The 14,601-nt window shown below is 41.2% G+C and overlaps 1 protein-coding gene across 4 annotated transcripts in view; it reads left to right on the top strand.

Annotated features, from left to right (window-relative positions):
- LOC145348955 (ubiquitin carboxyl-terminal hydrolase 35-like) overlaps positions 1–14,601 on the top strand; it is a 399,754-nt gene that overhangs the window by 69,970 nt on the left and 315,183 nt on the right. For all 4 annotated transcript variants that reach the window (XR_013888041.1, XM_080197094.1, XM_080197095.1 and 1 more), the window contains exon 9: positions 443–536. Coding sequence is in view for 3 of the 4 variants with exons in the window: in XM_080197094.1 (XP_080053220.1) it covers positions 443–536 (94 nt within the window). In the remaining variant the exon portion in view is untranslated. The remainder of the gene's footprint in view (positions 1–442; positions 537–14,601) is intronic.

Genomic DNA, 14,601 nt, shown 5'->3' with positions numbered 1-14,601 from the left:
GCCAAATGCAGGAAATTGGGATTAGCTTGGAATTTTAAAAACAATAGGGTGGCATGAACAAGTTGGGTCAAAGGGCCTGTTTCCAAGCTGTCAGCCTCTATGACTCTCTGACTTAATAGTTAAATACACTAAGAAACAGCAAAGAAATAAATACTGAAAAATTAAGGGAAATTTCCCAAAAGGTCCACATTGTTTTCCAGATCTGGCAATCTGGATAACATTTAGCCTAGACTAACTAATAATTTCCTGAGATGCCATTTTGCTTGGTTCTGAAATTCTATTTTTAGTTAATTTTCATTCTGATTTTAATTTCCATTTTAATTTTATTGAAAATATGGAGTCTCAAATAAATCAGTTTCGAAACTGTGCTGATCTGGTTTGTACACCAATATCTTGCACCATCACAAAGTTCATTTAAACAAAGTTTTGTGCTCCTTTCTAGCTTCAGGCATGCTGTAATGCTGCTGAAGGAGAGTGATTCACAGTCATTAATGATGAAACTTCAGTGGCTATTTGCTTTTCTGGAACACAGTCAGGTATGGAATTTACTGTACAAAAGCTTGGAGCTTTTCTATTCTTTGTTTAACACTGTATAGTTTAGGTAATATCCTGATGGAAAGAGCAATGTATGCTACATACTGTATTCAGGATGTTTTGAATTTTATGTATTATGTATAGGAATTGGGATTCATAGTTCATGTTATTTGACAATAATGTTGAGTTATGAAGAGGGAGCGCACACTTCATACTTATCTATGTTTGAAGTTGAGAAACAGGAAAGAAGTGGGCATATAATTGGTAATTTCCTTCTTTTGTTGGTTGAGGATCATTAGAATGCTCTTTCAAATTGACCAGAACAATGATATTTTATATTTTACAATCGATAGCAAATATTGCCATTGGACATTTAGATTTGCATTCTATCCAGTATATAGCCTAACTTGTTCCACCAAATACTTAGACATTTAGGCCGAATGAAGATGGGAAGTTCTGAAACTGCTAAGTTGCACGTAAAATAGTGAAATGTATAGATGGTGTATATCCAGAAAATTGCTTCCGAATAAGTTGTGACACCATAGGTTCAAACCAACAAAAGATAAACTTGAAATGACAATCTTCACACAATGTTGTATGAATGATGTTCTGTGTACATTTAAAAAAAAATCCTGGAGTTATTTAAAGATCAGTTGGATGCTGAGAGGGATTTAAATGGATTATAAGAACATAAGAAATAGGAGCACGAGTAGGCCATCTAGCCCTTCGAGCCTGCCCTGCCATTCAGTAAGATCATGGCTGATCTGTCGTGGCTCAGTTCCACATTCCCGCCCTCTCCTCATAACCCTTAATCCCCTCGCTTATCAAAAACCCATCAACCCGCGACTTAAAAATATTTAGTGAGGCAGCCTCCACCACTTCAACGGGCAGAGAATTCCAGAGATTCACCACCCTTTGAGTGAAGAAGTTCCTCCTCAACTCTGTTCTAAACCGCCCCCCCTTTATCTTGAGGCTGTGCCCCCTAGTCCTACTGTCCTTTCTGAGCGGGAAGAGTCTCTCCACCTCTATCCTATCCATCCCGTTCATCATATATGTCTCAGTGAGATCTCCCCTCATTCTTCTAAACTCTAATGAGTACAAGCCTAGTTTATGCAGCCTCTCCTCATAGCTCAACCCCCTCAACTCCAGTATCAGCCTAGTAAACCTCCTCTGCACTCCCTCCAAGGCCAAAATATCCTTGCGTAAGTGCGGCGCCCAAAACTGCACACTGTACTCCAGCTGCGGCCTCACCAATGCCCTATACAGCTGCAGCAAGACCTCCCTACTTTTATATTCAATCCCCCTCGCTATGAAGGCCAGCATCCCAATAGCCTTCCTGACCACCTGCTGCACCTGCAGGCTGGGTTTTTGCGACTCATGCACAAGGACCCCGAGGTCCCTCTGCACCGTCGCCTGCTGCAGTTTTTCGCCCCGTAAGTAATAGTCCTTCTACCATTATTCCTACCAAAGTGGACCACCTCGCACTTGCCAACATTAAATTCCATTTGCCATTTCCTGGCCCATTCGCCCAGCCTATCTAGATCCTTCTGCAGACTCTCCACACCCTCCGCACAATTTGCCGTTCCACCAATCTTGGTGTCATCAGCAAATTTCGACACCATACACTCGGCTCCTTCCTCCAGATCATCTATATAAATGGTAAATAGCTGAGGCCCCAGCACTGACCCCTGGGGCACTCCACTAGTCACCAACCGCCAATCCGAATAGCACCCATTAACCCCCACTCTCTGCCTCCTATTTGACAACCAATCCTCTATCCACGCTAACACCCTACCCCCAACTCCATGTCCCCTTACCTTCTGCAATAACCTCTTGTGAGGTACCTTGTCAAACGCCTTCTGAAAATCAAGAAAGACCACATCCACCGGCTCTCCTCTATCCACCGCCCTAGACACATCCTCATAGAACTCCAATAAATTTGTCAGACATGACTTCCCCTTAACGAAACTGTGCTGCGTCTGCTCTATCAAGCAATTCCCCTCAAGATGCCTCGCTATTTCCTCCTTGATGACGGATTCTAACATTTTACCTACAACAGACGTTAAACTAACTGGCCTATAATTCCCTGCCTTTTGCCTGCCACCCTTCTTAAACAACGGCGTAACATTAGCCGCTTTCCAATCTTCCGGCACTTCCCCAGAATCCAGCGACGTTTGGAAAATAACCACCAAGGCATCCACCATCACCTCCGCCATTTCTTTCAGAATCCTCGGATGCATTCCATCCGGTCCTGGGGACTTGTCCACAATCAGTCCCTCCAGTCTGTCGAGCACCGCCTCTCTAGTAACAATAATGTCATTGAGACCCTCCAGTCCTACCACCTTTCCATCACTAACACCCGGCAAATTATTCACGTCCTCCTCCGTGAAGACCGAAACAAAAAAGTTATTCAAGACCTCAGCCATTTCCCCATCCCCTACCACTAAGACCCCCCTCTCATCCTCTAAGGGTCCAACGTTCACCCTAGCCAGCCTCTTCCTTTTTATATATTTATAAAAACTCTTGCTATCCTTTTTTATATTAAGCTATGAAGCTGGCCCAGCTTCATAGCTTCTCCTACCCTTCTTTATCAACTTCTTTGTCAATCTTTGTTGACATTTAAACCTCTCCCAATCCTCTTCTCGCCCACTACTCTTAGCTACTCTAAACGCCTCCGCTTTTAATTTAACACTTTCCTTCACCTCCTTCGTTATCCATGGCTTATTACCTCTCCTCCTACGGTCCTTTTTAACCATCGGAATAAATTTCTGCAGAGCACCAAGATAGATCTCCTTAAAGATCCTCCACTGCTCCTCAGCAGACCTACCTTCCAACGCGCTCCCCCAGTCAACATTCGCCAATTCTTCTCTCATCCTACTGTACTCCCCTCTGTTCAAATAAAGGACGCGTGTCCGGGAGCCCACTTTCTCCTCCTCCATCTGCACCAGAAACTCCACCATACAATGATCACTCTCCCCAAGAGTATCCTTCACCACAAGGTCCCTAATTCTACCCGCCTCATTACAAGTCAATCCCCAAAACCTTCTGCAGTCAATAGTGAGCTTCATGTCCCGCATGTACTTCAAAATTGAATGAGTGCCATGATGATGTAGATCCATTAGTCGGCTGGGCAAGTTTGAGAAATCCCTTTGGAGAGGTGGACATGGAATACTGAGAGATGGGCTTACTCCTAATTTCTTGCGTTATGTTAACAAAACATAGAACATAGAACATTACAGCGCAGAACAGGCCCTTCGGCCCACGATGTTGCGCCGACCAGTTACAAAAACAATGACCCACTAGCCTATACCAATCCCTTTTCGTCCATAAACCTATCCAGAGATCTCTTAAACGCCCCCAAACTAGACGCATTTACAACTGCAGCAGGCAGGGCATTCCAATCCCTCACCACCCGCTGGGTAAAGAACCTACCCCTGACATCCGTCCTGTAGCTACCCCCCCTTAATTTAAAGCCATGCCCCCTCGTGCTAGCTTTCTCCATCCGAGGAAAAAGGCTATCACTATCCACCCTATCTAAACCTCTAATCATCTTATATGTTTCAATAAGATCCCCTCTTAGCCGCCTTCTTTCCAACGAAAACAACCCTAAATCCCTCAGTCTCTCCTCATAGGACCTCCCCACCATACCAGGCACCATCCTAGTAAACCTCCTCTGCACCCTCTCCAACGCCTCCACATCCTTCTTGTAATGCGGGGACCAGAACTGCACACAGTACTCCAAGTGCGGCCGCACTAGAGTAGTGTACAGTTGCAACATTACACTGCGACTCCTAAATTCAATCCCCCTACCAATAAACGCCAAGACACCGTACGCCTTCTTAACAACCTTATCTACTTGATTCCCAACTTTCAGGGATCTATGTACACACACACCTAGATCCCTCTGTTCATCCACACTATTCAAAGTCCTCCCGTTAGCCCTATACTCGACACATCTGTTGCTCCTACCAAAGTGAATTACCTCACACTTCTCCGCATTAAATTCCATCCGCCACCTCTCGGCCCAGCTCTGCAACCTATCTAAGTCTCCCTGCAGACTATGACACCCTTCCTCACAATCTACCACACCTCCAATTTTGGTGTCATCAGCAAATTTACTAATCCACCCAACTATACCCTCATCCAGATCATTAATAAAAATTACAAACAACAGTGGCCCCAAAACAGATCCCTGAGGCACACCACTCGTAACTGTACTCCATGATGAATATTTACCATCCACCACCACCCTCTGTCTCCTATCTGATAGCCAATTCCTGATCCAACTTCCTAGATTACCCACAATCCCATACATCTGCATTTTCTGCAGAAGCCTACCATGGTGAACCTTATCGAACGCCTTACTAAAATCCATGTATACCACGTCAACTGCCTTGCCCCCATCCACCTCTTTGGTCACCTTCTCAAAAAACTCAATAAGGTTAAAGTATATATTGACAAATTATCCTCTTGTTCAAGCAAATAGCAAAGCCTTAGAGTGCAGATTCCAATAGTGCCTGCTATTGAGATGAAAGTTCAGTTGCTGAAGCTAGTGCCACTCACCCATGTGGTTTGGAACATTGGGAAAGCGGCATCAAATCTTCAACTGCATTAAAGATTATATGCTTTCTTAGATTCAATTTCAGCCTGGGTTGAAGGATGGGCATGTTTGTTCTAACTCTTTTTTTACCTTGAACAGGCAAGAGTTTATCAACCACCACAAATTACTGTCACAAGGCAGATGAGTTGCCAGTTCTAGTATTCTTTAGAAGAGGGAGATGGGGCAGACATCACACGTTTTTTACACCTAACAAAAGCCACTCCATCTGCACTGCAGATAGTCTGCCTCCAGGACTTGCTTTTTTTTCTGTGGCTCCTGGAACATTCCAGTTTGTGTTTTCCAAGACTAATAAGTTATTTATACTGTTGTTCTTGGGTTCATTTATTTGTCTTCACATTCTTCAAAGAGACCTCTTAGTTATTTTGCATCAAGTTGGGAGTATCAACTCCTGCTGGGATTTCAATATGGAAGTCTTGTTTTCTTTTGTATCCTCTTAATTTTACTATGAGATTTGCTATTTCCCCTCAGGTGGCTCTGTCACTGTCACATGACATGCTGTTGGTGCCACCTATAGAAGAATATGGGAATTAAAGTCACCACTAAGTGTTTCTGGTATGCAATTAATAAACCAAGAACAAAGAACAGTACAGCACAGGAACAGGCCCTTCAGCCCACCAAGTCTGTGCTGATCATGTTGTCCTATCTAGACCAACCGCCTACATCCCTCTTTCTTGTCTATCCAGATAAGTCTTAAATGTCACTAACATGTATACCTCAACCACTTCACTTGACAGTGCATCCAGGCTCCCACCACAATGTGTAAACTTCCTGCACGTCTCCATTGAACCTTTCCCCACTTACCTTGAACTTGTGCCGCCTTGTAATTGTCATTTCTGCCCTGGGAAAAAGTTATCAACTGTTCACTATGTCCCTCATAATTTCATAAACTTCTATCAGGTCGCCCCTCAGCCTCCCTCTTTCCAAGGAGAACAATTCAGTTTATTCAAATAGATTTACTCTTGCATATGTTTATATTTTGGAAATTATTTACTAATAGTACTCTTTAATATTCTAAAACTTGATGACCAGGATGAATTTGTATGGGGAACTAAATGAAGTATCAAAAACAGCTTGTGAAGAACACATAATGACACGTGCTGTACTGAATAGTAAAGAAAGGATGTTGTAGATGGTTTGCTGGTTCACTGTCATGCTCTCTCAGCAGTTATGTCACTGGGGACATGCCAAGCATATACCAGATGTATCTTCATAAAGCTGGAAGGAACATGAAAGACTCATTGAATTTCCATTAAGCCAACCAAACCTAGCAAAGCCATTTGTAGGTTGTCTGTCGGAATGGCAGAAAGTCTGAAGAATGGGAAGAAAATAAACAATGTAAGAAATGAAGCTTGGCTTATATATAGTTTTTAGTCACAGAATCTGGTTATATAGTGAATAATAGCTTCAAGGGGTTAAGGATGACCTGATATTTTGGACATGAAGATTAAGGATTGGCTATCTAACAGGAAGCAGAGGGTTGGAATAAATGGGTGCTTTTCTGGTTGGCAGTTGGTGACTGCTGCAGCGATCGGTGCTGGGGCCTCAACTGTTTACCATATACATAGATGATCTGGAGGAGGGGGCTGAGTGTAGGGTAACAAAGTTTGCTACCCGAAGGTGGGTGGAAAAGCGAATTGTGTGGAGGACACAAAGTCTGCAGAGAGATCTGGATAAGCTGAGTGAGTGGGCGAGGACCTGGCAGATGGAGTATAACGTTAGCAAATGTGAGGTTATCCACTTTGGAAGAAATAATAGGATGGAATATTATTTAAATGGTGAAAAGTTGCAGCATGCTACTGTGCAGTGGGACCTGGGGGTCCTTGTGCACGAATTGCAAAAACTCAGTCTGCAGGTGCAGCAGGTGATCAAGAAGGCGAATAGAATGTTAGCCTTTATCACGAGGGGGATAGAATGTAAAAGCAGGGAGGTCTTGCTGCAACTGTACAAGGCACTAGTGAGGCTGCAACTGGAGTATTGTGTGCAGTTTTGGTCCCCTTATTTGCGAAAGGACATATTAGCCTTGGAGGGAGTATAGAGAAGGTTCACCAGGCTGATACCGGAGATGAGGGGGTTAGCTTATGAGGAGAGATTGAGTAGATTGGGCCTGTACTCGTTGGAGTTTAGAAGGCCGAGGGGGGTATCTTCTCGAGACTTACAAGATAATGAAGGGGCTAGATAGGATAGAGGTAGAGAGATCCTTTCCACTTAAAAAGGAAACCAAAACTAGAGGGCACAGCCTCAAAATAAGGGAGGGGGGGGGCGCAGTTTAGAACAGAGTTGAGGAGGAATTTCTTCTGAGGGTGGTAAATCTTTGGAATTCTCTGCCCATTGAAGTGGTGGAGGCTACCTCGTTGAATATGTTTAAGTCACAGGTAAATAGATTTCTGATAGATAAGGGAATTAAGTGTTAAGGTGGGAAAGTGGAACTGATCCACTTCAGTTCAGCCATGATCTTATCGAATGGTGGGGCAGGCTTGAAGGGCTAGATGGCCTACTCCTGCTCCTATTTCTTATGTTCTTAAATCACTTAAGATGACTATAATTGTCATAAACAACCATCATTTTGTTTCTTGTAGAAGGCAAAGCATTAATTGGAATATGATCACTGATGTTTCTTCTTTGTGTTCACTGTACATTTGGATAGGCTCCAATTGGAACCACCACAGTACTGACCAGTATCAATTCAGGAGCTTTGATTCTTGTGACCTTTCCTCTTTTGAATAGTGTGTTTAGGCATGAACCAAGCCTCAGTTTTGCTTTGATCGCTATTACTGTCCTGTCATGGAAATTCTTTTGACCCATTTTCTTGTCTCTTTGAACTTCTGGATTTTTCTGTTTATCAGTGAAACTCCATTGCCAAAGTTTTTTTGTCTTTTTATTTGTACCAAATGGTGTTCTGACTGAATGTCTCCATATATGTACTGGAATGTAGCTATCTTTACTCTTTAAATCCCGATTCAGTTATGAATCTGGTGGAATATTTCACGCCTTCTGATTGCCAATATCCTTGTATTTGCCTTGTGGAAATTAATAATGGCATTTATTCAAGGAACCAACTGAGAATTAAATATGGTGTGTATAAAAGATCTTGCTAATTCAATAAGGAGAATGACTGCAAAGTGTTTCAGTTGAAATTTGTTCATCATCATTGTTTCTGCTTTTTTCTTTTAAAAGTCAACTTACATTTCTCAACGATGTATGTACTGACAGTGCCAGATACAGCTCTGGGCATGACAGCATGATTTGATCCTCAGGATATGCTGTTTCCCAGGGTCTGGGTAACTAGTTGAGTAAGTGTTGGTGCCAAGAAAGAACATTTTTGGACATTTTTGACTTGTTGAGAGAGTTTTAAAAATATTCTCCTGACATTTAGACCCAGTATTACTTTAAGGGTGGCCTCTGGTGTTGGACAAAACTGGGAAGTCATATGAATGATCAGAATCTGCTTTCCTCAACTCAATTGCACCAATTTGTTTTGACTTTCAGATTTCATGTCCCCAGTCTTTCTGTTCCCAACTGCACAGAACAGTAATTTCAGTGATGAAACATTGACTAGATTCGGCCATTAAGTTATATCCTAAATTGTATACAAGATCTGAGACAAAGCATCTACTGCTTTCCTCTTCAGCTACCTGCAACCCACACCTTCTTGCTGAGAATATGTTTCTTTCTCATATTGTGGAAGAAAAGTATGTCCTTTCTGTTCCACATGACAATTGTCAGGCAGGAGCATTTCCTTCCAGAAGGGGAACACTTCAGCAGTCAAGGACATTCAGCCTTTGATCTTTGGGTAAGCGTTCTCCAAGGTGGCCTTCAAGACACATGACAACGCAGAAATACTGAGCAATAACTGATAGCCAAGTTCCCCACACATGAGGATGGCCTCAACCAGGATCTTGGGTTCATGTCACACTATTGGGTTCATGTGTAACCCCACCTTTTGGCCTGGACTTGCAAAATCCTACTAACTGCCCTGGTTTGAGACAGTTCACACCTTTTTAACCTGTGATTAAACCCTTCTCCACTCGCAACTTGCCAAGGCTTTATAAACCTCTACAACTCAGAAGCACAAGAGCAACAGATGCATGAAACTTATCATCTGCAGTTTTTCCTTCAAACCCCACACCACCTGACTTGGAACAGTATGACTGTTCTGTCACCAACCCTACCGAAGCAACCTCTGCAAGATGTGACTAAACGGTCTGTAACTCCCTAACAGCACTTTGGGTGTATTTGCGCCATGTGGCCATCACCACCTTTTGAGGGAAGGTGGGGATGAGCAACAAATGCTGGCCTTATCAACCTTGTGCCTTTTCATGAAAGAATAAAAAAAACTTGTTCATCTTGTGTTTTCTTGATCAGTTTTTTGAGTGCTGGACTACATAATTGAAATTTTGAGCCAACTTGTATCTAAACACAATTTGCAAACACCTCGGTAATATCCCTTAAATTGTTAAATATGCCTGTCTGCAATTATTAAATTCCTGACTTAAGCAACTTTCTCCCTGGCATCCAGATATATCTATTAAGCCCAGAAATTGGGTACATTAGAGCTGCTCCCACTCCTTATAAAAGACCTGAATTTTAACACCCCAACAACTCCCGACTCATTTGTTCATGGACAATTTTCATGAGAAATGCCAATTATGCTTGTCGCATCATTGCTGCCATGAGTGGATTTTACAAAAATGTGCACCCAATGCATTGATTGTTATGGAATGTTATTGATTATAGTAAGGCATTTGATAAGGTGAAACATGAAGAATTGAGGCACATGTGAGAGTCCCTTGACCTTGAAGGAAAAAAATCTTGCAGTGATAAAAAAATTTTATTGGGAAGAAACTGCAATTGTAAAAGTTGAAAACTACCTAAGCAAATTTGTGAAGGCCAAGAGGTGTGTTTCCTTCCCAGATTTATTCAGATTGTATATGAAATGATATCTATACTAAGGTTACCGGTTAACATGCACCATAAGACTGCACAGCAGCGAGCTTGCTTTAACTTCATTTGTATGTATCAATTGTAATTCTTAGAGATAGAAGATCTTCCTAGATTATTAACTGGAGGTTGCACCCTGAATAATATATGTAGATGCCACTTCTCATTGCTGACTCTGAAGGAAAACTGGAAAGCTTTTGGTTAAAGTAGTGAGTAAAAGTGAGAAGGGGTGAACATAGCCACTCGTAAGAAAACAAAATGCCTAGTGGTATCTAAGAAGAAAATTATGTCAGAATGTAAGATCAACTTACGTGAAAAGATCAAACAAACAAATTTTGTTACCTCGGAAATACGTTAATGTTAGATGGAAAATGTGAGAAGGATTAGAATGACCAAAGATGCATTTCAGAAAATTAAGAAGACTGTGATCAAGAGAGCTCTGGATTGCTGCATCACCAATTTTGGCACAAAGAAGCAAGTGTTAGACAATCAGTGTAGCAATACAGAAAAGAATTGAAGCTGCAGAAGTTTGATATTTGAGGTGAACAATGAGGATATCTTGGGGATAAGTAATGCTTTCAAATGAAGAGGAGTTGGTTAAATCTAAGAACAAATGAGCCACTGACCAAGATGCAGAAGAGACTGTTGGAATTTCTTGGGCACTTTAGCTATGTTCTTAACAATAAATTACTTAATGCGCGGATATTTGGGAAATTTGGAATACTTGCTCTCAACTGCATTTCGCAGATTTGTATAATGTGTGAAAAATGTGAATGCCCCAGGCACTTTTGTGATGATTTTAAACAAAATAGATGTTTAATAAACTATAACACAAGAAAATCAACTAGAAATACACTTAATTACATTATTGGCTGTACACAGAATCTTTAAATTTACCCAGTTCCAAACCACTCTTTTTGTAATCTCTGATGTGTATGACCACCTCCCCCATCCCCAAACAATATCCCTTAGGTTTTGAAACTATAAGCAAGATCCAGTAATAGTTACCTCACCAGACACCCATATATTTTTGGGGTTGCTTCTGACTTACGAGAGAGGCAACTTCTCCACGGGGCTTTCTCCAGACACAGCTTGTTGGAAGTTGACACAGCTTTCTGCTGTGGACTGCAGTCTAAAAACTACTCTCTTCCATAGAGTGAACTTGCCTCAACTGTTTTTCCATTTGATCTTAATCTGAACTAACCTTCAGAGGTCATTTGAGTCTTGAGCTGAAGCTGTCTTGATAGCCAAAATACCAGTATGTTTGTTTTTAAATCAGTTTGAAGGAATGGCTAAAAGCACAGTGAACTTAAAATGCTACTAATGGTTAAATAAACCATGCGTTGTTTTAATTGCTGTGTACCAGTCAGAAACCTTTATTCTTTGAAATTATGGTAGGAAGTTGTCTTAATTGTTGATATTAATAACTTTAGTGTGGGGTTGGGTTACAGCATATTGACAGAAGAATGTGACTTTATTTATGACTGTTTGGTTTCGATAGAAAACATATCATTTGTTTGTCATGGAGTGTTTTCTTCTGGAGACTGAGGAAGTAACTGATAGAACCGTGTCTCAGTTTATAACTCATAAAGCAGGAGTTGAAAAGGTGGAGTGGCAGGAGATCATTGGATTCCTACAGTGCCGAAGAAGGTCATTCAGTCCAGCGAATCCACACCGACTCTCTGACAGAGTACCCCACAAAGGCCCTATTCCCATACCCCCACATATTTATCCTGCTAATCCCCCTAACCTACACATATTGGGACACTAAGGAGCAATTTATCATGGCCAATTAATCTAACTTGCACACCTTTGGACTGTGGGATGAAACCGAAGCACCTGGAGGAATCCAATGCAGTCGTGGGGAGAACGTGAAACTCCACACAGTCACTCAAGGCCAGATTTGAACCTGGGCCTGAGAGGCAGCAATGCTAACACTGTGCCACCATGCCAATCTGTATTCTATAGCCAATAGGAGAATTGAATTTTAACCATTTCCAAAAAAAGGGAGTGCTGGACAGTGAGTTGAAGGAATAAAGGTTGGGGAACTAGTGCACTTATTGGCATAGTTTTACCATCTCTTCAATCGTATATTTCTTCTGAATCATTCATCATTATTTCTGAGACAGAAGAAAACAGACTTTGCCTGTGCTGTTAGCATTTAAGGAATCGTGGGTCCTCGTGGATGGAGTATTCAAGCTGTCTCCATTGCTTTTCCTTAAGGATATTTGCATTTTACTGAAATTCTGCTTAATTTGTAAACATTAGTTATTCATATCCTGAGGATGAAGCACAACTGAGGACCCTAGTGTTAGAAATTTGAACCTTAGAATTTGTTTTAATTGAAAGGGCTTTATATCTTGAAACTCTACACCTTGTATCATTCTCAGTTGTTAGTTTTCATGTTTATTGTTTTACCACAATTTCCTGACATGACTTAGAAAAGTCTCATGCTGTTGGGAAGATGATAAATGTGTCTAAAAAAAGATAAACATGGAGGTCAATGGTTGCCAACACCCTCTTCAGACATGGTACATGAAGAGAAAGAGGAGAAAATCCCCCTATCTAAGGGTTTTTAGTAGGATGGGACCTACTCCCCCAGAGAAAAGAGAGAAAGTTCACCACAAGGATGCAAGTTGGGGTGGATTACTCAGTTGCCTGTTTTTGTACACCACTTTGCTAAGTAGAAGTGGATAAGATTCACTTAATGGATGATTAGTGTATGCAGAAGCCCCAGTTCCTCTATGGGTAGCAATAGGAGGCTCAATAGCACAGATGTATGAATCTTGACTTAACTTGGTGGTTGGTTCTTCAATAGCACAGCATATTTTACATGGTACTATCTAAAGGAAGGCAGGCCAGCATGATGATCAACCAGTGTAACCTAAGTGGCAACTGGGGTGCAACTGTTAATTTGTTGTCAATGTTGCAGCTACCTAGTAACATAATTGGAGGAGTTTCTTAACAGCGTTTGGATTAGCAAAGAGCTAGATGCAGATGCATGCTAACATGAACCTTAAGGCTGCACAGCAGTGAGCACAATTTCTCAATTTTTTTCTATCACTTGTTAATATTTGAAACTAAAGCTAATGTGTTTCTTGTTGCAATGGGGAAGGAGAGTAGAGAAAGCCATTTTAATATCCAGTCCTGAGGAAAATGTTGCTGGGTCAGATTCTCCACTTTAAAACATTGTGGGTGTACCTACACCTCAGGCCTGAAGCAGTTCAAGAAAGCAGCTCACTACCACCTTCTCCAGGTCGACTAGGGATGGACAGTAAATGCTGTCCAGCCATGATGTTCATTCACATCCTGTAAGTGAATTAAAAAGGTAGAGGTGATATGAACAGCCAGGCCTGCATCTTAATTGAAGAAAATGCTGACTCTTGTTCATGCAAAACACAGGTGGGAGTCCATGATCAGAATGAACACTCAGAATTTGGAAAAGTTACAAACTAAACTAGGGGAAGAGGTTTACCGTGTAATTCACACAGTGAGAAAAAGTTCTGGGATTAGATGTTACTTAGTTGGGAAAGTGAAAGGGAACATAAGATATATGTTAAATAAGAACGTAAGAAATGGAAGCAACCCATTGGAAGTTGGGAGCGACTTGTGAACTACTTGCAATAAGCATAATTCTTGGAGAATGCAATGAAATTGCAAATTTCTGTTTAATAATTACCAATCTCTATGGAAATCTTAACGTGAACTGGAGTCTCGATAACATGACTTTATCATATCCAGTTTTCAATCTCTGTTGGCTTCCTTGGCTGCATCCTCCACAAACTGTAACTTCCCCAGCATACAAGGGACCATTTTCAGTTCTCTTCAATGCCATTTCTCACTTTGTCTTAATGATTTTCCTTCATTTGTCTTCCTAAGAACTGATTGGCCCTCCAAATAACTCATTGTTTCTTGCATCTCATTTCTGAAGATGTTTTGAGAGTGCTTTGCTAGTCATGAAAATTCAGCATCTGATCGGTATAATTTTTTTCCTACTGGATATATAAAGCAGGTTCTCTGACTTATGATTCTGCAATCATAGATTGGATTTATTTTGAATAAATAAATGGTCAAATTCGCAGCTTCCCATAATCACTCTTTGACATGATGCTTTGACAGGTGAACTGGCTGCTGCTTGATGAGTTGGGGAATTCCTGCTTTGTGTTGTTTTTTTGGGTCAAAGGGGAAAATTTACCCGATGATTTCAGTGTCATCTTTATACTTGTTAACTGTTGGTGATTTGAGAAATTAGTTAAAACCGTTATAATCATAACTGCTTTGTTAAATGTATGTCACAATTTTAAAGTCAAAACATGTTGCACTTGATTTGCAGTTTTTCACTTGAAATCATATTGAAAGCACGTGAGAAATCTATAAAAGGTAGCTAGATGGCATAATCAAGGTGGTTTTGGTCTTGAGTTTTGTTGAAACCTAATTCAAGGTTTTCTATAAAACTATGAATATTCTACCTCCTCACCATCCTAAGCATTTTGTGATCCATATATGTG

The sequence above is a fragment of the Carcharhinus amblyrhynchos genome, chromosome 10, assembly GCF_965287045.1.
Source record: "Carcharhinus amblyrhynchos chromosome 10, sCarAmb.v2.hapA, whole genome shotgun sequence".
NCBI lineage: Eukaryota > Metazoa > Chordata > Chondrichthyes > Carcharhiniformes > Carcharhinidae > Carcharhinus > Carcharhinus amblyrhynchos.
Note: the sequence above shows the minus strand (reverse complement) of the source record. Positions and strands in the feature narration are given on the sequence as shown.